The sequence below is a fragment of the Ursus arctos genome, unplaced genomic scaffold, assembly GCF_023065955.2.
Source record: "Ursus arctos isolate Adak ecotype North America unplaced genomic scaffold, UrsArc2.0 scaffold_12, whole genome shotgun sequence".
Taxonomy (NCBI): Eukaryota; Metazoa; Chordata; class Mammalia; order Carnivora; family Ursidae; genus Ursus; species Ursus arctos.
Genome location: NW_026622786.1, coordinates 16,578,734 through 16,604,164, shown reverse-complemented (window position 1 = coordinate 16,604,164; position 25,431 = coordinate 16,578,734). Strand labels below are relative to the sequence as shown.

The window sequence follows — 25,431 nt, the reverse complement described above, 5'->3', positions numbered from 1 at the left end:
TCGTGGCTGTGCCATTTTACAGTCCCGCCAGCAATGTAGGAGAGTCACTGTATTTTTAATTTCTAATATTGCATTTAGTTCTAAGACATTCATTGAATTTTTTAAATAAATTCTAATTTTCTGTTGCAATACTGTGTCTTTTCATCCATTTAGTCCATCTTTTCCTGTTTTCTTTAACATAAATGTGTTATTTTTTAATTTTTTGTCTGTTAACTCCCAACATCTGGATTGTCTTGGGTCAGCCTCTTTTTCTTTTTTTTTTAATTCCAGTATAGTTATCATGCAGTGTTATATTAGTTTCAGGTATATAATATAGTGATTCGACAATTCCATACATTACTCAGTGTTCATCACTCTTAATCCCTCTCACCCATTTCACCCACCTCCCCTCTGGTAACCATCAGTTTGTTCTCTATAGTTAAGAGTCTGCTTTTTGGTCCATCTCTTTTATTCTTTGTTCATTTGTTTTGTTTCCTAGATTCCACATGAGTAAAATCATATGGTGTTTGTCTTTTCCTAACTGACTTATTTCATTAGCATTAGACTCTCTAGATCCATCCATGTTGTTGCAAATGGCAAGATGTCTTTCTTTTTTATGTCTGAATAATATTCCATTATGTATGTATACCACATCTTCTTTGTCTTGGGTCTGCATTTATTGACTCTTTAATCACTTTGGTATTGATCACTTTCTTCTGTCTTACATGACCAGTAATATTTTAGCATATGTTAGACATCGCAGATTACATATTGCAGAGGCGCTAGATGATGTTCTCTCTGCAAAGAGTATTGATTTCTGTTCTAGCAGGCATTTAATTTGCTGATAAATAACCTTAATTCTGTTGAGACTTCATGCCAGGTGCTGTTACGGTGAGTGTATTTCCTTTTGCACTTAGTTCAAAGACAGTCCTAGTACTGAATGTCTGGGATGTTCCCTTGGCACTCTCTTCTTTGGATCAGAGAATACCAGCATTTTCTTAGCACTAAGACCCCTCTGAAATCTCTGTCCAGCATTTAGCCATCCAGCAGTTGTTCTGTGCTAGACCTTTAAGAGTTTTGCCCGTTACACATGCAGCTTAGTGTTTGGCCAGGGATCCAAAGGCAACGCCTCTTCAAGTCGTATCTTTGAGTTATGTTGTGACTGGCTCTTTCTCTCTAGCACCTTGACCCCCAGACCCTACCTCACCAGCCCCAAGCTGATCACTTTCTCCTCTGCCCAGAGAGACCAGTGCTTTTTACTTGAATTCTTCTTCCTTTCACCACGTTTTAGAAAGTGCCCCGGGGAAAAGCCAGGGTGAGTGCAAGGGTCACCTGTGTTTTCTCTTGCTCAAGTATCTTAGCTGTGAGCTCTTTTTCTTATCCATTGCCTGAGAGCTGTTGTCTTATTTATTTTGTCCAATTCTGTTTTTGTTTATGGGGGAGAATAATTTTGATATCAGCTACTTTATAGCGACTGAAACTGAAAGTCTCTTGAATTTTTTTTTTAATTTGCCAAATATTTAGAAAATTAGCAATAAAACTACAAGATGTAAGAATTGTTATATTAGGCGCTTGGATGACACAGTCAAGCATTTGATTTTTGGTTTCAGCTCAGGTCGTGATCCCAGAGTCATGAGATTGAGCCTTACTTTGGGCTCTACGCTCAGCATGGAATGTGCATAAGACTCTGTCTCTCCCTCTGCCCCTCCCCTCTGGCCGTGTGCTCGCATTCTCTCGAAAATAAATAAATAAAATAAATCTTTAAAAAAAATAAGAAACTTCAAAAATTATTGTATAGCATACCTGAATTATAAGTTTGCTTTAAAAATGTTTGACTTTTTTTTCTAGACATCGCTCAGTGCTCTTGCCCAGCTGATGAAAAAGATGCCCCATTTCCGTAAACAGATTACTAAGGTAAGCAGTATTGTATATGAGATGCTTTTTCATTTTTAGTTTATTAGTCCTTCCAGTTCTGTAGTCAAGTTTAGTAGTGGGTGTCATGGAACACTTGGTGTTAGTTATCCTCTAAAATTTTACTCTAGGTCTATTCCAAATATCTAAGCTTCTCAGTAGTGTTTTATGTAATCTAGATTCATCCGAATCCAGCTTCAGCTTTTTATATCTTTGTCTTCAACAGCCAGACAGAGAATTTTGTATTTATCAACTTAATAACAAAATTCAACATTGTATTAGCCAGCGGTTGTTATTCTACTTGGTTCTTTAATAGTTATATATTAGTAGTTAAAAGCCCTTAAGCTGTGTTGGCAGGTAAACTGTTCTTTTTGCTGTATCAGTCTTTCTAGGAGTCATTATCAGTCATTTTTTATCATACAGCACCTTAGTCAAGAACCAATAATATAAATACAAAAACTTTTTCAGGACTTAGTTTTTTTCCCTCACCTTCTTTTTCAATTCTTAAACGCATATTCAACCTTTCTATTCTATTTTTTGCTGTCTGTTGATTATCCCCTGTGGACTATGTTAATTCTTACTTTCTGCTTTTTCTTCAGCGATTTTCCTTGCTTTGCACATGGTACCTCTTTTCCACCTCAGCCCATAATTTCCTTCAAGCCTATCTCACAAGTTTAATATTATCAGTTGCACAAAAAGAAATTAAAATGCTTTAAGCAATTGATTTCTTTTGTTTTTCAGCAAGTTGTCCATCTTAACTTAGCAGAAGATTGCATGAATAAATTCAAGCCTAATATAGAAAAGCTCTGCAAAAGTGAACAGGTATGTGCAGAGCAAGAAATACCTATGTCATCATAAATTTCCAGATCGAACTTTGTAAGGTGCACTAAATCACAGGATCTCTCTTAGAAGGGGGCTCAACTAGGCAGTATTTAAATACATAACTCCCAGAGCACCTGGGTGGCACACTCAGTTAAGCATCCGACTCTTGATCTCAGTGGAGGTCTTGATCTCTGCAGGGTCGAGTTCAGGCCCCATGTTGGGCTCCACACTGAGCATGGAGCGTACTTAAGAAATACATAAAAATAAATACATCACTCCCCACCAACATTATCAGGTAGCTATAAGTATCATAGTAAGCAGTCCCTCCTAATCTGTGATTGTGCATTTTTGGGTAAATGTGATAATTTTAGTGTTTGGAACATTATTTCAGAGTACCTCTATTGTCAGGCCTTTCTGAGTAGGTGCAACATTTATTTATTTATTTATTTAAACTTTTTTTTTTTTTTTTTTTTTTAAGATTTTATTTATTTGTCAGAGAGAGAGAGCACAAGCAGGGACAGCTGCACGCAGAGGGCGAAGCAGGCTCCCCGCTAAGCAAGGAGCCCGATGCAGGACTCGATCCCAGGAACCTGGGATCATGACCTGAGCATGAAGGCAGATGTTTAACTGACTAAGCCACCCAGTCGTCCTAGGTGCAACATTTAATGCACCACCCTGCAGCGTACTGCATTGGCACATTTAACTTGTTTTAGAGCCCCCCCCATAATGCCAAAAATGTTTAGACCAGTCCTAAAAGAAATAGAATGCAAGCCCTATGTAATTTGATTTATTTATTTATTTTGAGACAGAGAGAGCATGAGCAGGGGAAGGGCAGAGGGGGAGGGAGAGAGAATCTTAAGCTATAGGGGCTCAGTCCCATGACCCTGAGACCATGACCTGAGCCGAAATCAAGAGTCTGAAGCAGAGCCACCCAGGCACCCCAATCCATATGTAATTTTAAATATCATAGCTGACTCTTGAACAAGGATTTAGGGGTGCTGACGTGGCAGTAAAGTATCCATGTATAACTTTTGACTCCCCCAAAACTTGACTCCCGCACACTAATAACCTTCTGTTGATCAGCAGCTTTGCTGATAACATAAGCAGGTAACACGCGTTTTGTATGTTGTATGCATTATGTACTATATTCTTACAGTAATGTAAGCTAGAGAAAATGAAATGTTCCTAAAAAATCATAAAGAAGAGAAAATACTTCTAAAGTACTGTGCTGTATTTATTGAAAAATATCCATGTATAAGTGGATCCACACACTTCAAACCTGTGCTACTCAAGGATCAATTGTAGTCACATAAAAAGGTAAAAAGAAACAAAGGTAGTTAATTTTAATAATATATTTGACTTAACCTAATGCTTTCGAAATCCTATCATTTCAACACGTAATCAATATAAAAATTTTTAGTGAAATATTTTACAGTCCTTTTGACACACCAAGTCTTCAAGAAACCTGGTGTTTTCACTTATAAATAAGCACATCTTAATTCAGGCTAGCCACATTTCAGGTGCCCATTAACCACATGTAGCTCAGGGCTACCATAGTAGCATAGGTTTAGATTCATGATTTTCTCTCTGAATTATTTTTTGACTTTTTATATTTTGTACAATCAGAGGTTTACAAGTGATGCCTACATTTGAAGTATCATCAGTGTTACATTAAAATTTGACAAGATTTAAGATATTTTTTTAAAGAATTTATTTTTAAGTAATCCCTACACCCAACATGGGGCTTGAACTTACAACCCTGAGATCAAGAGTCGCATGCTGTACCAACTGAGCCAGCCAGGTGCCCCTGGATTTAAGATATTTTTAACTGAAAAGTGAATTTGCATTATAGGCCACTGACTACATTTAATTGTCATTAAGGACCTGGCACTTGGAACTGATGCAGAAGGACAGAAGGTGAAAGATTCTATGCGAGTACTTCTTCCAGTTCTACTGAACAAAAATCATGATAATTATGATAAAATAAGAGCGATTCTACTTTATATCTTCAGTATTAATGGTAAGAGAGATTTTATTTTCATCAACATATTAAAATACTCAGCTCTAAAATCACTTTATAATAAGTAATTTACTATTAATCATAAGAGAGTCTTAGAAAATTCAAAGGTAGTAGCTGACATTGGGTAAGATAAATATAAGGAAAAATAGGAGATCGGGAGAAGACCAAAGGATATATAATTAAACATTTGCTTTTTCTTTAATAAGCTTTATTCATGGGTACTCCCTGAAACCTACACATGATTGTGGTAGCAATTATGTGACTGTGCACTCATATTTTTATCTAAGGAACTACGGAAGAAAATTTGGACAGGTTGATCCAGAACGTAAAGATAGAAAATGAAAGCGACATGATCCGTAACTGGAGTTACCTTGGTGTTCCCATTGTCCCCCCAGTAAGAAATCTTACGTTCAGTATATATTCATATCTGTATATATGTGGTTGTTTGCATTAAATACGTTTTCTTATATGGGAATCCACATAATATTCTTAATTTCACTCTGTAGATTTGGTAAGTAAAAAATGTTTAATTTTGTTTTCTTTTCCACATGTGAGTAATTTGGACAAATATGTTTTTCTAGTGAATTTATATCTTATGTCTTCTGTTGTAATTTGCTGTTTATGCTTTTCTGTATGATTCCCTTTATAGCAGATTTTGAAAGAATTGTGTTTAGAATCTCTCTCTTTCCCATCAAGTTTTATAGCACTTTTGAATAAATATATTTTCTGATACTATTATACATTTTATCATTAGAGCACAAAGTATGGTGAATTATGTGATTCCATCTATTCAGATTTTTTGAGTAAGCATTTCCATTCTTAGTTTTTTGTTTTTTGGGTTTTTTTAAGATTTTATTTATTTATTTGAGATAGAGTGAGAGGGAGAACATGAGCCAGGGGGCGGAGTTGGAGGGAGAAGCAGACTCCCAACTGAGCAGGGAGTCCGACATGGGGCTTGATCCTAGGACCCTGAGATCATGACTTGAGCCGAAGGTAGACGCTTAGCTGACTGAGCCACACTAGTGCCCCTTAGTTTTAAGTCAAATACAACATAGTATTTGCTGTAATTTAACTATCTTTTTAAGAAAATGTAGTAAGAGAATATTACTAAATAAAATTATGGGTTTTAAATTTTTTTCCTCTGTTGTATTAGTCTCAACAAAGCAAACCATTAAGAAAGGATAGGTCTACAGAAGAAACTTTTCAACTCTCTCGATGGACACCTTTTATCAAAGATATTTTGGAGGTAAAGCTCATTAAATTTTACTTTCTGGTGCCTTTCTGTAGAGTTTTCCTTACTCCCTGTGTGTTTATCTGTCAGTCTGAGCATATCTATTGACCAGGAGTTTCTGCCGTACTGGGAGGGTTCACAAAAGAAGGCTGTATCTGGGGTCAAGGGAGGAAGGGAAATTTGAAGATTCTTTCCTTGAAGATCTCAAACTTACACACTGACTGCCTCAAAATAAATAAAAGTAAGCATACATAACTGCCTTACGAAAAAAAAACTTGTTTTAAATAACTATATGTAGCAGAAGTATAAATAATTCATTTGAATGAAAGTTCAACAAAACAACATTTGCATACAACCGCTGTTAGAAAGTGTTAGACTCCGGTATTCTTGGAAGAGTGTTTTTGTTATTAAACTGTAAGTTGTAAACTATAGTTTGCTGTTCTAGCCAACAGATGGTTTATGCCTTTAGTACTGTTTGCTTTTAGAAATAAATATTCAATTATGGGAAATTAGAAAATGAACTAGTAAAAATCATATTATGGGCAATAAAATTATGACATTGGTTCTTCAATTATAATAATATAGTTTCATTTATTCCAGTTTTCCTTTGACTTAAACCCGTTTCTACTTTGCTTTGGGAACTAAGTGTGTGCAATTTATGACTATGATTTTCCTGTTTTGCTTGGCTAACTTTATGTCATTCACACATTCTTAATCACAGATGAAAAGTTTAAAGAACCTAGACTTTGTTTTCTACAATGTAAGATTTTTTTCCCTACCCATAACAAGGATGTAGCTAAGTAGTCTTTCTTGGATAGTACTTTTAAAATAAGAGTTGACTTCCTGAACCTTGTAACAAGGATTTGCATGTTAATTTAAAAAAAAGAAAATCCAGTTTGGGCCCAGTGGCATTCCAAGGCCTTCAGGGTTTCTCCTGAAACTTGATTTCTTTGCTTCTTACAGTTTTAATGAAATATTCTTGGACTACTGAGTACCTTGTGCTCATTCCTTATGCCCACCTAACAATATCTTTTCTACTACTGTGCTGTAAAGCAGTTGTCTCCAAACTGTTTTAATCATGCATACTTAACCACAAAAATTGTGAACATGGGCTTGTAGTATATGATTATTTACAAACTCTGTATTACGGTACTGGTGATGCCTATACACACAAGTATATCATAAAATGTAACCCTGCCTAAAACAGGAAATTTTTTTAAACAAAAAGGAAAACGCTCTCATCCCATTGGATTGTTTTGATTACCCCTAGGTCAGGGGTGCACATCCTACTTTAGAGCAATGAAGGGTAAGGCCTGGATTCTCCAGTAGCCTAAAAGAGGTATGTCAGGACTAGGATGGTATTTAGAAACCCCTAGCACTCTAGAGATAAAGGTCTTGATGAGGTCTCTGCAATCCTTAACACCAGTATGGAGACCTTCCAAATGAAGAAATGTAGACATTCAGTAAATACTGGTTTAATAAGTAAAGGATTGCATTAATTTTTGAAGCAAGTAAAGTTTTATAAGTCTCAGAGAGAGTGCTAACCTTATTTTATTAAATATTCACATCTCTTTAGGTTCCTTAATTGTAAACACAAGTTTTGAGTCTTACACAAAATATACAAATTAAAAAGTCCGAGAATGTACATTTTTTCAGTGCTGTTAATTCTTTTCTTTCCTAGGATGCCATTGATAATAGATTAGATTCGAAAGAATGGCCGTATTGTTCCCAGTGTCCAGCAGTATGGAATGGCTCAGGAGCTGTAAGGTAAAACCTATCAATGAAAGCCAGTGAAATTGTCAGTATGATATTGCAGACTAATAACTGAAGTGATACAGAAGTAACTCTTACAGTGGCAACTCTCCTGGAGGGATAGTCACTTAAGGGGCAGTTTTTCTTTAACTGCAAGCTATTTTAAATGAGTCCAGGTAAGTAGTCTGAAAATGTACTTTATCATAAAAAAATGAGTGCCCTACCTTATGCAGGGTGTCAACTCCCAGTCCTCCCTACATTGCATAATACCAAGGCTTTGTCTCTTTTGTTCATTAAACAGGTAAACACCCAAGTCTCTGGTTTGCTAAGTTTAGACTAACACTCCACAAGGCAGACCAAGCCTCAACTCAGTTTGACTCTAGTTTTTAGCTTCCTCTTTACTGCTAGCCTTCGGAAATTTCTCTTATTTGTTTACTTTCAGCTGTGCTTTTAAAAAGAAGTTCACTCTTAAAAATGAAACAAGATGAAACCAGAGAGGGAGACAAACCATAAGAGACTCTTAAGCATAGGAAACAAACTGAGGGTTGCTGGAGGGGAAGGGGGAGAAGGATGGGGTAACTAGATGATGGACATTGGGAAGGTATGTGTTATAATGAGCACTGGGTATTATATAAGACTAATGAATCATAGACCTGTACCCCTGAAACAAATAATACATTGTATGTTGATTAATTGAATTTAAATTTTAAAAAATTTAAAAAATTAAAAGTTCATTCTTATTTTAACTAAAACTTCTAGGTGCGTTCTGGAGTGAGATTTTCAGGATCTAGGGCTTTAATTATTGTTTTTATATCTATCAGAATATAAAACACTAGCACAACATCTTTTACATGTATGTGAAACACATTAAATATAATCCCATTGTCCTAAAATTGCTATTCAGAAATTTAAAAATTTTTAGAGTCACATAATTGTTTTGAGCAGTATTATCTCCTTTTTTTGTTGTTTGTTCTTACTCTATTTCTCTTCTGTTTCTCTTTCTTTTGAAAAAATATTTTTTAAGGTTTATTTTAGAGAATGAGAGTGTAAGGGGCAGAGGGAAAGAATCTCAAGCAGACTCCCCACTGAGCACGGAGCTGACACAGGGCTTGATCTCACAACTCTTGAGATCATGACCTGAGCCGAAATCAAGATTTGGATACTCAACCAACTGAGCCACCCAGGCACCCCTTGAAATAGTTTTTAAACCAAAATTGCACTTTTAGTATCTCCTTGATTTGCTTTATATGGGAATTGTGAGTGTATCTTATTCCTGTTTCATCTTTTAAAACCAGTTACTGATTCTTTTTACTTTTTTTCTGTTGTTTATGCCCTCATCATTCCTTAAGATGGCAGGTGGAAATTATCTAGACAAGAACATTATTAAAAGTTTACCATGGGATCCTACATTTCAGGGTCTTAGAAGTCCTCTAGAACATGGATTCCAAGATGGATAACAAGATGATCTGGGGGTTATTTATTTTTACCTAAAAAAGGGAGAAATTATGCTTTATTAATATATACCAGTATACATATATAATTTATAAACTGATATATATTGTTAATAGAAGTACATACATTTTTATTTTGAAATATTTACTTTTCACATAAAAGCTCAAAATTTTTACCAGTGGAGTGTGAGAACAAAAAAAGTGATTCCTGTGCTCTTGAGCAGTGCTATCCCATAGAACTTTCTTGCAGTAATGGAAATGTCATATATCTGCCCTCTCCAGTATTGAGTCAGTAGCCACATGGAACTGTTGAGCACTTGATATGTGGCCAGTGTGACCGCGTTTTAAATTTTATTTAATTTTAATTAATTTAAATTTGCTTCATGTAGCTGGTGGCTGCTGTGTTGGGCAGTGCTGACCTAGAGCATCTGGGGGAGGAAATGATAGAAATATTAGCTATTATTTATTGAGTGCTTCCCTGGTACCAGATTCCATGTTTCGTGTATCCTCTGCATTACTTCATTTAATCCTGAAAACAACCCTTGAATATTAGAGGTTCAGTAACTTGCTGAAAGTCTTACTGAATTAGAAAGAAGCAGAATCAGAGTTGTAACCAGGTCTTTTTTTAACAGCTTTATTGAGGCGTAATTGACTTAATAGCACTGTATATGTTTAATATCTACACCTTGGTGTTTTGATACATGTACATTGTAAAATGATCACAAGCTAATTAATATATCCATCACCCCCACAAATTTAACATTTTCTTTCTTTTGTGTGTGTGTGTGGTGAGAATGCTTAATTTAATAATTTAAGATTTACCCTTTTAGCAGGTTTTTTTTTTAAGATTTTATTTATTTATTTGACAGAGAGAGGGAACACAAGCAGGGGGAGTGGAGAGGAAGAAGCAGGCCCCCAGCGAAGGAGCCTGATGTGGGGCTCCATCCCAGAACTCTGGGATCACGCCCTGAGCCGAGAGCAGACGCTTAACGACTGAACCACCCAGGCGCACCCTTTTAGCAGTTTTCAAGCAGATTTTGTTAACTATAGTCACCATGCAATACATTAGATCTCCAGAATTAATTCATCTTGCATAACTGAAACTTTGTGTTCTTTGACCAACACTACCTCATTTCCCCTCCCCCGCCCAGTCCCTGGCAACCAACATTCTATTCTCTGCCTTATGAATTTGACTGTTTCAGATTCCGCATAGAAGTGTTTGTCTTTCCGAGTCCAACGTAATTTCACTTAGCATAATGTCCTTCAGGTTCATCCACGTTGTTGCAGTAGGCAGAATTTCCTTCTTTTTTTAATTTTTATTTTAAATTATTTTTAAGATTTTATTTATTTATTTGAGAAAATGTGCGAGCACCGGCGGGAGGGAGGGGCAGAGGGAGAGGGAGAAGCAGATTCCCCACTGAGCAGGGAGCCCACCTCAGGGCTCAGTTCCAGGACTCCGAGATCATGACCTGAGCCAAAAGCAGACGCTTAACTGCTGAGCCACCCAGGTGCCCCTTTCCTTCTTTTTTTAAAAGGCTGAATAATATTCCACTGCATATATACACTGCATCTTCTTTATCCGTCTCTCCACCAACGGACGTTTAAGTGTTGTCCATGTCTTGGCTATCGTGAATAATGCGACAGTGAACATGGGAGTGCAGATATGTGTTTGGTGCCTCCTACCGCCCTACCTCACTGAGTTCCAGCATGGGATGTCCCGGTACCACATCGGCTCCAAATCTGTACCTGTGCTTCCCTCCCTGTACCTATAAAATAGAGCTGACACTCTTTTATTTCATATGAAGAAATAACATACTTGAGAAGTCTATGACTTTCTGAAGTTAAAAAAATGGGAAAGGCACTGAAACAAAAGGGTTTTTAAGACAGAAAGTCATAGACTTTTGGGGCACCTGGATAGCACAGTTGGTTAAGTGTCTCACTCTTGGTTTCGGCTCAGGTCATGATCTCAGGGTCCTGGAATCGAGCCCCACATCAGGCTCTCTGCTCAGCATGGAGTCTGCTTGAGTTTCTTTCTCCCTCTCCCTCTGCTCCTCCCCCCTACACTTGCTCTCTCTCACTCTCTCTCTCAAATAAATAAATCAATCTTTTTTTAAAAATGGTAAGTCATAGACTTTTCAGGTATATAGACTGTCAATGTCAACTTTATTTTATGCATAAAAATGCTAAACTAGGTTATGAGTGATTTGTCCAAACTCTCTATTAAATCAAAATTAAATTTGAAGTGGGGCTGTCCTACCTAACCTGTCTTAGTTTTCCAGTCATACCATTGTTAAGACATTTCCATAAAAACAGGGTAATTGGTGCCAAATTTGAGTTTGAGTTTGCTGGAGTTAGGCTTTTTTAAAACTCTACAAGCACTATGGCTTTGGAAATGTTTTTAACATGTTTGTGTATGTTTATTTTTTAGTGCTCGCCAGAAACCCAGAGCTAATTATTTAGAGGACCGAAAAAATGGGTCAAAACTGATTGTTTTTGTAATTGGAGGAATTACATACTCTGAAATGCGTTGTGCTTATGAAGTTTCTCAAGCACATAAATCCTGTGAAGTTATTATTGGTAAGACATTTTTTCCTCTTTTTAGTTTTTTTTTAAACAAACTAACTGTAAAACTTTATGTTGTAGATTACATGTAGGTCTAAATTGTTGAGTGCAAAAAAACTTATTAATCATAGTGTGTTTTTTCTGATGTACTAGAGTTTTTTCCTGGTTGACTTTTTTGATAAGTTGATTTTTAAATATTCTGATTTTGAGGGAATAAGCTTCAAAATATTGTATTATTTAGATATTATTAAATATGTCCTTTAAAATATTATGTTCTAGTCTTGCCCTTATTATTAAATAATTTTTGAGGCATGAATACATTTCTACTACAGAATACTTTGAATGTTTTTGTGGATGTGAACCTGACATTGGCAAGTCCTATATGGAATTTAGTTTTAAGATCTTCAGTCAAAGCCACTGATGTAGAAATTCCGCTCAACTATGGAATGCAGCATTTGTACACCAGGTCTAAATCTGCAGCACTGCTTAATGATCCTGTGATTGAGCAGTAACTGTTCTGTTCTGCCACAGGGGTACAGTAACCTCCAGTTTTCATCTTCAGCATATCAATGTATCGCACAGAGTAGACAAAGTATTAGGAGTGGTTTACTGAGCGTGCCGTTCAATGAAGAGGAAGGACTGAAATATTGTAGTATAAGCAGATTTTAGGAATGTGTCCTATAGAAATTTTGTTAAATTGCCCCCAAGCTATGGCACTTTGCAAATTGAGGGACAGGGCAATAAAATTAGCCAAGGAGAATCTACTTAACTTCTGGCCTCTGAAAATTTATCTTTTCTCCTACCAGGTTCTACGCATATTTTAACACCCAGAAAGCTTTTGGATGATATAAAGATGCTGAATAAACCCAAGGATAAAGTCTCCTTTATTAAGGATGAATAATTATTTTTTTTTGGAGATACTTATTAACATGTTCAACTAAAATTAATCAAGATAAGGTTGCTATCATGTAATTTAAACAATGTAAATATTTTATGGAATAATGATTTTTCAAATATATTTCTTAAGGGACTTTATGATTACATATCATTGGATTTGCCATTTTAATAATTTAAAGAGTGTTGCTGCTTTGTAGATGCTGAGAAGAAATGTTAAAATGCTCTCTAAAAGGAAATTTTTCACCTTTGGAACTGAATATATTAGAATTGTGGATAATTCTTCACAACTACCTGTGTACATATTAATTACTTATCAGATACTTATCTGTCTTATGTTCAAGTATAGTTTTTTTGGGAAAGAATGATTTTAAATGAAAAGGCTATAAAAGTAAAAATTGTAAGGGTATGTGTCATAGAATGATTTTCTATAAGTGCAGGGTTTTTTTCAATTGAAATTCATAATCTCTTTATGTGTAAAATAGAAATAGAATAATTTCGCAGTGTAAACTGTCTTCCCAGATACTTCTAAAGAACATAGTTTTATGTAATTTCAAAATCATGTATGTTTAAAGTAGAAAACCAAAAATAAGTGTGAATATTCTAAGAGAAAATACATGTATAGTTAAAAAGTTATCTTTTGGGGGGCAGGGGATGATGGGCAAGTCGGGAAGCTTAAAAGTTCTAAATCAGAGAGTTGCAAAAAAGAGAAAGAATAATGCACCATAATCTTCCCACCAAGATAGCCCCTGTTGACTTTTTATAAAAACAATGTAATATTTGTATAAGGTTGGATAATAAAGGGATATGTCCGCACATGTGTTACACAGAGGGAACGTCTTCATTTCAAACCTCTGCTTTTACCCGGCCTCATAGCGGCCTCATAATTTTATATATTACTCGTCTTCCGAGTTTTGCTCTTACATGTAATGCTGCATTGTTTGGGTACATACCTTTGCAAACACACACAAATACTTCTATAATATAAATTTCTAGCAATGGCATAGCCGTCAAAGTATTTGTGCATTTAAAATATAGTTAACTTTTGAACAACATGGGTTGCTGACCCCTGCCCCCCAACCCCAACCGTGCAGTTGAAAATCTCTTGAAAAACTGTTTACTCCTCAAAAACTTTACTGATGGCCTACTGTTGACTAGAAGCCTTACCGAAAACATAAACAGTCTGTTAACACAAATTTTGTGTTGTACGTATTATATATTGTATTCTTACAATAAACTAAGTGGGAGAAAAAAATGTTAAGAAAATCATAAGAAAATACATTTACAGTATTATGCTGTATTTATCCAAAAAATCTGTGTGTAAGTGGACTTGTGTAGTTCAAACCTGTGTTGTCCAAGAGTCAACATGTTGATAGATAATCACCATTTTAAATTTTTATGTAGATAAACCCATAGCTTTTCCTTTTTGGTTTCTGAATTATATGTTGTACTTAGAAATAACCTTTTACAACTAAAATGATAAAGTCACTCATTGTTTCTTGTAGAACATTTCAATAGGTTCATTTTATTTTTACAGGTAATTCTTTCATCCATCTGGAATTGGCTTTAGTGTGAGAATGTGTGCTAGGTATGGTCTCTTAGCACTTGGCATTATGTCCCATGCCTCTCCATCTCACACCACAGGGGATGAAAAGCTAGAAATGAAGTTTTGCCGACTTAAGATAAGCAGGGTTTGGAAGTGGTTAGGTTCTGCCAGTGATTGGCATTTGGTCAAGAGTTGGAAGGTAGAGCTCATGTACCGTCTAGTGGACAGGCAGGCTCCTGCCACCTGAAGTTGTTTGTAGCAACTAGATTCCGTATTTCTTTGTCTGTCCCCTGCTGCGTGGGCATGAGCCAGTGCTGGTGGCAGCAGGGGCACTGACTTCCTGTGCCCTGCATCCCAGAAGATGATAGAACCTTGAGTCTAAAAGCATGTTGGCTCCCAGTTTCTGCCCCTTCGGCTTTTTCTCTGGTTTTTTAAAAAAGACTTTATTTACTTATTTATTTGAGAGAGACAGAGCACGAGCAGGGGGAGGGGCAGAGGCAGAGGGAGAAGCAGACTTAGACTCCCCACTGAGCGCAGAACCAAAGGCAGGGCTCAGTCTCAAGACCCCGGGATCACGACCTGAGCCAAAGTCAGATGTTTAACTGACTGAGCCACCCAGGCACTCTTTTTTCTCTGATTTTTAAGGACCTGTATTAAATTCTATTCTTTGAAATACCTGCGGAGTTTCTGTTCCTATTGTGAACCCTGACTGATACAGCATTTAACAGGGATCCAGCTTTCTTCCTAAATAGCCAGCTATTGTACAGATTTTTATTGGGTAATCCCTCTTTCCCTGTCTAGTCTGAAATACTACCTTTATCATAGACTAAATTTATATTTGTATTTGGGTCTATTTCTGAATTCTCTTTTATTGACCTATAGTTCGTGTCTTTTTCCCTATCTATTTTAATTCATGCTATGTTTTATTTTATTTAAAAAAAATTTTAGGGGTGCCTGGGTGGTACATTTAGTTAAGTGTTTCATCTGCCTTCGGCTCAGGTCATGATCCCAGGGTCCTGGGGATTGAGCCCCGCGTCGGGCTCTGTGCTCAGCGGGGAGCCTGCTTCTCCCTCTCCCTCTGTCTTCCGCTCCCCCTGCTTGTGCTCTCTCTCTGTCAAATAAATAAATAAAATCTTAAAAAAAAAAAAAAGTAAAAAAATTTTAAGTAAGCTCCATGCCACACGTGGGGCTCGAACTCATGACCCCCAGATCAAGAGTGGAATGCTTCACTGAGTCAGCCAGGCAACCCTAATTCATGCTATATTTTAATGTGTGGCAGTTATAATCTCTACTCCACCCACACCTTAATCATGGTTATTTTTCAGGGATTTTCTAGCTATTACATCTTTCTAAATGAACTTTAGTATCATTTTGTTAATACCAAAGATTATTTTGGTATTTTCATTAGGTTTGCAATAAATTTATAGGTTAATTTAAGAATTGACAGCTCGGAGCACCTGGGTGGCTCAGTAAGTTAAGCATCTGTCTTCGGCTCAGGTCATGATCCTGGAGTCCTGGGATTGAGTCCCGCATCAGGATCCCTGCTCAGTGGGGAGTCTGCTTCTTCTGCCCCTCACCCTGTTCTCATTCTCTCTGTCTCTCAAATAGATAAATAAAGTCTCTAAAAAAAAAAAAAAATTGACAGCCTATAATATTGAAACTTAAAATTCAGGAATATAGAATGTCTTTTTATTTTAAATCTTTATAACCTTCAAAACCTTTATTTTCTTCAAATAGGTACTGCAGTTGTCCTATCTTTCTTTTGTGGTTCCATGTGAATTGGATCTTTTATATTATTTTCAAAAACATTATATAGGAATGTTATTGGTTTGATATATTAACTTCATAACTTGCTAGTTTACTAGGTAGTGATAACAAAATAATAATATGCAAGTGCTTACTTAGAGCTCTATACGTGCCAGGCACTGTTTCAAAGTGCTTACATTACCTCACTGAATCTTCTTGTTTAATCCTGTGAGGATGCGCACTATTATCATCTCCCTTTGAAAACTGAGAAAACTAGGGCACAAGAAGGTTATGTGATTTAACCTGGGTGTGCATCGTGGGGAGGAAAGCTTGTTAGTACACGGCTCTCTTTGTGCATCGAACATGGGAACAGTTCATTGCCAGGGAAAGGGTTGGTTTTTGGTGTCTGTGTTTTATCTGAGGCCCTTGTATACCTTGGTTACTATGTGTCCGAGTTAGTATGTGTGTGGAACAGAAATTTACACTGATCCAATGCCCTGTGACAAATGGAACCAAGAGCGTGATGACAGCACACACTGGCCCATTCATTCAGTCACTTAACACCTCAGTGATTACTTTGTCCTATCACAGTGCTGTGAGATCCTCGGAGGCCTCCACTTTACATGTATTTTAGGCTTAGAATTAGATCCTGTTTCCTAAATCGCTTACTGAACTCGAAAACATAAGTTGTCATCTCACACAAATTCCTGGTATAAACTGATTCTGCCTCCAGAATTAGCAATTACAGATTCTGATAAGACCCTGAAAAAGATATTTCACTCTTACAACTAACTGAAACCATTTATTCGCTATCTCAGAAGCCCACATTTGCTTCCTGTTGAAATGTGCTTGGTTTATAAAGTATAGTGGATTCACATTGTTCAGCCATATTCACAAAAAAATAAGAAAAATAGCCATTCACAAAGACACGAAAATTCTTGGATTTGAGCCTCAAAGGCCCAGATCCTACAGTTTATTTTGTAAAACGTGATGCCCCCATAACTTAGTTCTGCTATAGGTATTCATAGCCTTTTGTGAATTCTGTCAGGTTGCAGGCAGGTTTCTTTTAAAATCAAAGGAGCAACAAAGTCTTCATTCCACAGTCAAATTTCTACTACCAAAACAACATTTTGGGTATTAAAAATAAATAAACATACTCAAATTTAGTATGAATTAGGTCTGTTTTAAATCCCTAACTGTAAGATTACAGTTGAAAGGAGTGATTAAAAGATGAGTTTTCATTTGTATAATCTAATAAAATGGATGGCTAGAATTTTTTTATTAAAGAGTTCAAAGCATTCCCCCTCATCCTGCTTCTTGCTCCTGGCAGCCTCAAGCCACCAGAGCACAGCTGCCGTTGGAAGTACACAGAAAAGGCCTCTGGACGGTGGATACTGCCAGGTGTTTACAACCCCACTGCTCTCAGCAATGGTGAGCCCCTTGACTCAGCATTAGAAATACAATTACTTTTACCTAATGAGCTTGTTTTTCTGGTTTGTTACTGCAGCAGAATTAGAGGAGAGATGGGTCAGAATTTACACAAAGAAGGGAGGAGACAGCCAAGGCCACATAATCAGTAAATATAAAGTTACCTTTGCAAATCAGAGCCTAGCACTTTTCCAGAAATTCTTTAGGATGTTGCCCTATTTCTGTTTCTTGGATTAAGCATGTTGCAGTGATGGTTCATAATAATCCTCAATCATTAAGGAAATGTAAAATTACATTTAGAATATAGTGTAATAAAGCAGAGATAGGCCATATTTTTAAATAAATGATTACAGTAGTTTCTCTAAAGGTTAGTTGAGGGTTTAGGAATATTCATTTATGGTGATCCTTTCTAACCTGGGTTCCATAGATTTGATTTAGGTGTCCATGAACTTTTAAAAATTCTGTGTGTTCTTATATCCCTTTTCCCCACGAGTGGAGCATGGGGGAGAGAGACTGCATAGCTTTCATCAGTTTCTCAAAGAGGGTTGAACTCAGAAAAGGTTAAGAACTAATGAATCGTACAGAACCCTTCAACTTAGAGAAGTGTAATTTCAAACTTGGGGATGGGATAGTGATGCTTGGCACACAAAACAGGTTATCAAGTTGTGATTAAATTTAGGTAAGTGATGAATCTAGAAGCCTCTTAGCATATACACAGTTTAAGCTCCCTTTTTTCTCTTAAAATGCTACCTTCACTCTCTTCCTTATGGTGCCACGGCTTAAAGTACCTTTAGCCACAAAGTCAGAGGTATCTTCAGGCTGGCCCTGCTTTATCTCTTCTAAGGCACCCTAAACCAATTTCCAAGCCCCAAAGTTAAAAATAGCCCATTCTCCAGCCAGCTAGGCAAATAGCAGCTGCCTTGGCCACAAAATCTTCAAAGTGGGAATGGATTCAACTCTTTTTACCACTGAACAAAGCTCTGGGGGCTGGGAGACCATTTGTTGACTGTTTTGAATGAAGAGAGACCTCAGGAAGCAGGGAAAGAGCAAATCATGCGCTACTCTGTCATTAAAGAGGTTATAAATCAGTCTTAAGGAAGCAAAGCAAAATCTCGTTCTGACGTTCTACATGAAATGCCACAGTTAGTTAATCTCTGCTACATAGTTTTAGTGACTTGTCTTCACTTTTGTCCCATATTCATTAATCTAGGACTAATGTTTTTGCATCTGGACTTCAAGAGATCTTCATGTAATTTACATTATAAACATATTGTAAGAATTTCATACCATACAGAAAGTACAAGTTAAGATTTTCTTCCTTCCCTGAACAACTCCCAGGTTCCATTTCCTAGAGGTCCACTGAATATCCTTCTGCATCGTTCCCAGAAAATATGTCTGCCCTTTAAAAAACATACACAGATGGGATCACACTACATGTATTATTAGTCGTTCTTGCTTTTCTTCACTATCTTACAAGATAATCCACCTCATCTTTTCAGTGGCTGCAGAGCACTAACTGCATGACTGTCCTTGTTTATGAATCACCCCAGAAGGTATTAGATTGGTTCCACTGGGGGCTCTTCCCTTAGTGCTCCAGTGGCCACATGTGTAATACCATGGCCTGTTGTGTGAGTCACCTATGAAGTAATTGCTAATAGTGGGCTTGCTGCTGAGAAGGTAAGTGCTTTTACATTTGTAGGATTTGATACCAAGTTGCCTTCCCACCAGGTTGTATCAATTTATACTTCCGTCCACAGGGTGCAAGAGCACCATCACCCCCAGCCTCGCTGACACTGGCTTTTCTAAACTTTCATTTTTGCCATACTAATAGGCAAAAGTATAGTTTGGTTCTATTTTTTTTTTTTTTTTAGTAATCTCTACACCCAGGGTGGGGCTCGAACTCTCGACCCTGAGATCAAGAGTTGCATGCTCTTCCCATGGAGTCAGCCAAGTGCCCCTAGTTTATTGCTTTGATTTCTTTTATTATGCGTTAGGAATAACAGATTTATTTTAAAATAACTACTTGTTGATTTCAACTTTAAAAATCAGGGGTCCGTTGTTTTTTCCTTTTAAGTACTTGGTGCCCCCCATTTCTTATGGTTTTGGTATTTTCTCTAGAAAGTCACCTTCCTAAGTGGTATAATAAGATACTTGTTAGGGGAAGATCAAGTTTTCTTTGCATTTTTCTTATTTTTAGGTCCTCAGTTGCCTTGAGTCAAACTAGTATTTCAGTCGATTCCTCCATCTCTGTACTTTGGCAAGATCTTCTGCAATAGTTCTAATCATTCGATCAGTTGTTTCTTTCAAAATGGAGGCTGTCCTTAGGGCATGATCCAGAGATGAGTTTAAAATCTGCAGAGGAAAAGTCCACACATTTTATTTAAAGTTACTGTTTCTGTTAATTGGGTTATCTCATTATTAAACATTGCAAGGTGGAATTTTTGGAGTATTCTTTTTCCACCCAGTCTATTCCTGTTTTTGACGGTTGGTTTCCTAGGAAACCAGTCTGAGATGGAATATATTTTTTAGGGAAAGGGACAGAAAAAAGACCCAACACGTGACTGGTGAGTGTGAATCAGAGGGTGAGATCAGCAACCTGCTGGGCGGCTGCCTTGCAGCAGAGGAAGAGATCTGTGAGAAAGAAGGCAAGCTCTTGGGGGTCCTGGAAGGGGACAGAGGGGTCGTAACCCCTGAGAGGACACCCAGGGGGATTAGTGCTTGCGTTGGAAGCATTTGAAAAGTGGCCTGGGATTTGCCTGGAAACTAGGGAACTGAGGGCAGCTCTAACCCCAGTGTCACTGGAACAGGCTTGCGGGCGGCTGGAAACTGTCTCCGCTGCCTTCACTCCTGGCCCAAGGGATCCCGTGGCCGAAGCACCACCCACCAAACACTTTCTCCAGGAAATTTCCCTTGGAACCAATTTAGGAATAATACAAACCGTGTGGCTGCTTAGGCTGTGCGTCTCTATGTTAGTGCTGAGCACAAATTGTTTTTAGCGGAGCATTTCTGGTGCACCCATACTGTAATAATTTAAAAGCCATCAGTTTTGTGGTCAAGACCATACTTACAAGCTGCAAGGATTCTAGAATGTTGGGGTTTTTTTTCCTAAGTCCTCACCTCAGATTCTGTTTCTTCCATACTGCCAAAGTTGCTTAAGGATTTGCTTCCAGAAATCCTGCAGAAGTGGCAATGGGGTGAGGGTGTAGCAAGGTCTGAATTGTAGGTCATGAAAACCTTAAGATTTTTTCTGGAAGGCAAAAGCATATTTGTATAAAGCTCCCCCTTCCCCCTAGCTCTGTGGTGGTTCAGTAATGTGTGTGTGTGTGTGTGTGTGTGTGTGTGTGTGTGTGTGTGTGTGTTGGGGCAGAGGAGTTTGTGTACTCTCTGCCCTTTGTAGCTCTTATAGTCCTGTTGTGGCTGACCACAGAAATAGTTTGTTCCACGACCATGAAGGGTGTTTTCTCCCAGAATCTGTCTCTTCTTCCCTTGGCACAGAAAGAGGCAAAACACCGATTTTTATTCGGTTTTCATTCTTCTCAGGCCAACCTTCTACCCTGCATGTTTATAAAACAAATGCACACAAATCTGCCAATTGCAGGCACTTTGAGTTGAGTTCATTCTAGCACCAGTGAGCTTACAGAGCAAGGAGGCAGCAGCAGGAGAAGGATAAAAGCAACACCTCTTTAAAACAGGCTCCCCTGGACTACTACACTATCAGTATGACTCTGTCTCTTGATAGTCTGGGTGCATAAGGGGGGGCCAGTGTCACCATGTACAGTTGTTCCAGTTGTGCACTGCATAGCTCTGGGAGGTTTCATTCACAGTCTATGCGAAGAGCACCGCCTGGTGTTATGCTTTGCACAACCATGAGTAGTGGCCTTCAGGGATGCCACAAGACCTAGCCTGTTGACAGATGGGCCGTGGAACCATTCTCACATCCCCCTGGCTTGAGATTCCTTCTGTTAAGCATGATTTCTTTGGTACGTATGACACTCGTGGCAGAAAGTCTGGCTTCAAATGCTTATGACCCAAAGCCTCCCTTCGATCCCCTCCCCTACCACATTCACATGAGGTGGTTCCGCAAGTTAGTTTAACACATTGGATCTATAGTCCAGTTGAGAGCATCAGAGAACAGCAGCGTCAGGAAGCCCTAACTAATCAAAAACTCCAGGCAGGGCAGTGCAGTGGAAAGGGCGTGGGCTTCAGAGTCCTCTGTCTCCCCACATCCAATCAGTCACCATGGTCAACAATAATAGCCATCACTTGCTGAACGCCAGGTACCTTTCCAAGTGCTTTATATGTGTTGACCCAGTCCTCAATGAATTTGGCCCTATTATTATTCCCATTTGGGGAATAATGGGGAAATACAGTGTGGAAAGGGAGGCCCAGAGAGGTCAGGCAACCAGCTCAAGGACACAGAACCAAGATGCAAACCCAAGACCTCGCCAGAGGTCTTAAACACTACACTGCATTATGGTAGTGGCTAGTGGGTTCAGACGGAGTGAGCGAATGCAGAGGCTTGTCAACCATTAACCACTCAGCTACACTGTCGATTCTGCCTCCCAAATAGCTCTTGAATACTAGACCTCTCTCTTTCCTTCTCTACCACCCTTGGCCAAGCTGCTCTCATCTCACCTGGATTATTGCACTAGCCACTTACTTGGCCTCTGTGCTCCAATCCTTGATTCCCCTACTCCATTCCCACTCCTTTGGTAGTTAGAATGATCTTTCAAAACACTGGGAAACTTTAAGAACACCCCGGTTAAAAACTTCATTGGCTTATTATACCCAAGAGTCTGAAATCCTTCCTGTAGCCTACAAGCCCTTGCATGGTCTGGCCCTGCCCATCCCACCAGCTTCCCCTCACCAGTCCCATCATGCCCCACAGCCACGAGCACTACACTGTTCCGGAATTTGCCAAGGGGCCTTCCCACTCCAGCAAGCTCTCGTAGACTGGAATGTCTTCACTCTTACCTCTACATCCCCTTGCTAGTTGATTCACACCTATCCTTTGGTGTTCAGCTTCCCTGAACCCCCAAATTAGGTAATAGCACTCAGTACACCCCCTTTGTGGCACTCACAAAGACTGGCTCTTCTACCAAAATAGTAACTTCCATGAAGGCCGGGACAGTAGTTTAACTTTTCACTGTGTCCTCAGAACCTGGCCCAGGACCCTGCTATCGATACTCAAATACTTGTTGAATGAATAAATGAATGTTTGAAGTATTAGCCATACTTTGATTTGAATCTTGGCTCAACTACTCGTGATCTAGGTGATCTTGGGCCAGTAATTTTGTGCACTAGGTGCACTGTATGTACCCAACTAATGGGTAGTCATTTTTGTTATTATTAATAATAAAATAATACTTACTTTCCTGGTATGGGCTCATGTTCATCATGAGAAGATTTTGGATTTGATGTCTGGGAACAATTCCATTCTGGTTCTGAACAAGCTGAAAAATGTTAGCTATGATTAAACTCAGCGCATCAAAAATGATCCCTAAATGGTGGCTGTATGAGTATCATTTCCCGAACTTCTCTGTATGAATGAAATAGTTCATGAAATTTTAAGAAGAAAATTAGGGAACATAGAAAACAAAGAACTTTCTATCAAGTATTCTGAATTCAGGAAAAGAAATTCAACTTATTTATTTTAAGAAATTCAACTTTTGAAAGGAGTTTTATCCATAGCCCCGAGCCCAGGAGTCTAGGTTCAGGTTTGCTGGGTGCTCACTGTGTGACATCCAAGACTGCCGTCCAACTTCTGTGGACTCAACTACTTCATCTGACAAGAGGAGGGGTAATCCCGTTGATAGGGATTGAAGTCTTCCCCAAGCACAGGAGCAAGGTTTCCAGGAGTCAGAAACTGAATTGTTACTAAGACAATTCCAGAAAACAGAGACTAAACAGAAAAGAAGATAAATGTAGGAAAGTCACCATGGAAGACAAGAAGAAAGTCAGGGAAAGCAAAAGAGTCAGTGGCCAATAAATCTGCCTTCTCTGTTGCTGTTCTCCTTTCCAGGTCTCCTGTCTTATTCACCAGTTTCTCGTCGCTAGGCTTCACTTCCCCTCAGGAGGGTCCCTTTTGACATGGGAACTGGGAGACATTGTCCCTCAGACATGGAAGGCAGAGCAGAAGCCAGAAAGTCCAAATTAGTCATGTGGACCACCCAAACTTAAGTCATGATGAGCAGAGATACTAATGAGCTCAGTCTAAATCCTTTGCTGGTCTCGAAATATAATTTTGGATTTTATTTGAAACATAGAAACTCAGAGTTGGGAAGGACCATAGGGTCATCTGGTCCAGTTCTAGCCTGATCTGCAGATTTGCAACATCCCAACAAAACACATTGTCTCCGGATGGGAAATGTAGAGATATCCCTACAGGTGGGGCTCACGACCTCCCACCATGGCCCACTCCATTCCAATTTCTGGAAGGTTCTTTTCAATGTTGAGCCATGCCTCCCTATGACTTCCACCCTCTCGGCCACTGTACATTTACTAATGCAGCTCAAAGTCACACTTCATATGACTGTTGATCCCTCGTTCCCTCATATTGGAATGACAAGTCTCATGGGCTGCAGACCCAAAGAACAAGGAAATAGTAAAGAAATCTGCTCTGTTGCTTCTGCAGAGTTTTAGTGGCTATTATATCTTGAAAGAATACATCCACTTGAAGGATTTGGCAGCTGGGGGCAGCTGAGTTCAATCAGGTAAATGGCATTCTTTCATCTTGGAAATTGGCAATTGTGAAAGATAAGAAACATTCTCCCTGATGCCCCTGTTCGCAGATAAGGAGAGAAAACTCTAGAGGTATGAGCTTTCCCACAAAGAGAGAATGTCAAAGGACCAGATATGGTTCAGAAGCAAAACACTGTATTTCCTCCTCTCCCTTTTGTTCCCTTAGCACACTCTGACTTTGTTAATTCTAGCACCACATTTTGGTATGAACCTTCCTTATTTGGGTATGAGTTCCTTTCAATAGATTGTGAACTCCTTGGGGAGGGAGGAGCCATGTCTTATTCATCTTTATAAATAAATGTGGGCTTTTAATTTTTTTCCAAAGACAGCAAAATTTTGCATTGAAATTAGCAAGATGATGTTTAAGGAGTGTAAAAATAGTCTGTTTCTTTACATGCTGACCTTTAGTAGGGATATGTTTCACCCACTCCTGAATAATAGCAATACTAGTGGTGACTCTTCAGTTAGTCATTTGTGTAGCAAATATTTACCATTTGTTACTAACTTACACTGAGTTAGCACTTAATAACTTTCAGAGTCCTTTATTGCTAGGATTTCCTATCTCCCAGCCCTGGCCCAGCCTCTGGCCATCCAGGATGCGGGAGCGTCAGATGAGCGCTGGAGAGCCAGGCAGCAGACTGGAGAGGGCAGGGCCCCCACAAAGGGAAGCAGTGGCCGGTGTGACGCGGATCCCGCACGCCTGGGAGACCAGCCTGCTTACAAAGATGAGATCGTGCAGCAGATGTACTTACAAGGTGAAGAATTTTTATTTTCGTTTAAAAAGCAGAGCTTGACAAAGGCACTTCTTTCGTTAGGATTTAAGTAATTCTCTCCTGGCATGTTGTATCTGTAATGAAATTCTAAAAAGAAAAGATGAAAAATACAACTCACTCCTGCGAACAACAGCTGTCCCCACGTGGGCCTTCCTTGCAAGGCCCCGAGTCGCACTCACCTTCAAGCGGCTTTTTGCCACAGACTCTTCTCGAATTATGACTCTTAGTGCCACAGTTCTCACATTTATTACTCTGCAGTCCAGTCCCAGAAGCAGAAGAGCAGCTGGGGCCTGCATCAGAACCTGAAAAAGCCCAAGTTACACAAAGGAAGCGTGAGTTTCTTCATTAGAGTCATAAAATGCCGTGTGGTGAGTAGGGCCCTAACCACGCCAGGTATGTAGTAGGCGCCAAAGTGTTCCACTTCCCCAGTTGTGTTCTCATGGGGAGTTGCCAGCCTTGGGATGACATCTGGAATCCCCTTATGACAACTGAGGGATGTTTTGGTAAATAACAGATCTGATATGAAAGTCTCAAGATTTTCCTCGCACATGTAGGTGCTTAGTGAAGGTCTGCTG

At 38.7% G+C, this 25,431-nt stretch overlaps 2 protein-coding genes across 4 annotated transcripts in view; one reads left to right on the top strand and one right to left on the bottom strand.

Annotated features, from left to right (window-relative positions):
- The window catches only part of STXBP3 (syntaxin binding protein 3), a 59,957-nt gene extending 34,913 nt beyond the window's left edge, over nt 1–25,044 (top strand). For 2 of the 3 annotated variants that reach the window (XM_026484664.4, XM_057310414.1), the window contains 8 exons: nt 1,828–1,893; nt 2,632–2,712; nt 4,594–4,732; nt 5,020–5,126; nt 5,886–5,978; nt 7,645–7,730; nt 11,595–11,743; nt 12,535–13,438. In XM_026484664.4, the coding sequence (XP_026340449.1) occupies nt 1,828–1,893; nt 2,632–2,712; nt 4,594–4,732; nt 5,020–5,126; nt 5,886–5,978; nt 7,645–7,730; nt 11,595–11,743; nt 12,535–12,629 (816 nt within the window). In that variant the 3' untranslated portion in view covers nt 12,630–13,438. Of the gene's footprint in view, nt 1–1,827; nt 1,894–2,631; nt 2,713–4,593; nt 4,733–5,019; nt 5,127–5,885; nt 5,979–7,644; nt 7,731–11,594; nt 11,744–12,534; nt 13,439–17,244; nt 17,346–24,635 lie in introns of those variants that run through there. The other variant, XR_007190296.2, reaches the window with a different exon arrangement.
- AKNAD1 (AKNA domain containing 1) overlaps nt 16,850–25,431 on the bottom strand; it is a 39,228-nt gene continuing 30,646 nt past the window's right edge. The window contains exons 13-17 of the mRNA XM_048220473.2: nt 25,036–25,158; nt 24,836–24,943; nt 22,714–22,795; nt 20,460–20,589; nt 16,850–19,694 (exon numbers count right to left, since the gene is read on the bottom strand). Coding sequence (XP_048076430.1) covers nt 19,563–19,694; nt 20,460–20,589; nt 22,714–22,795; nt 24,836–24,943; nt 25,036–25,158 — 575 coding nt within the window. The 3' untranslated portion in view covers nt 16,850–19,562. The remainder of the gene's footprint in view (nt 19,695–20,459; nt 20,590–22,713; nt 22,796–24,835; nt 24,944–25,035; nt 25,159–25,431) is intronic.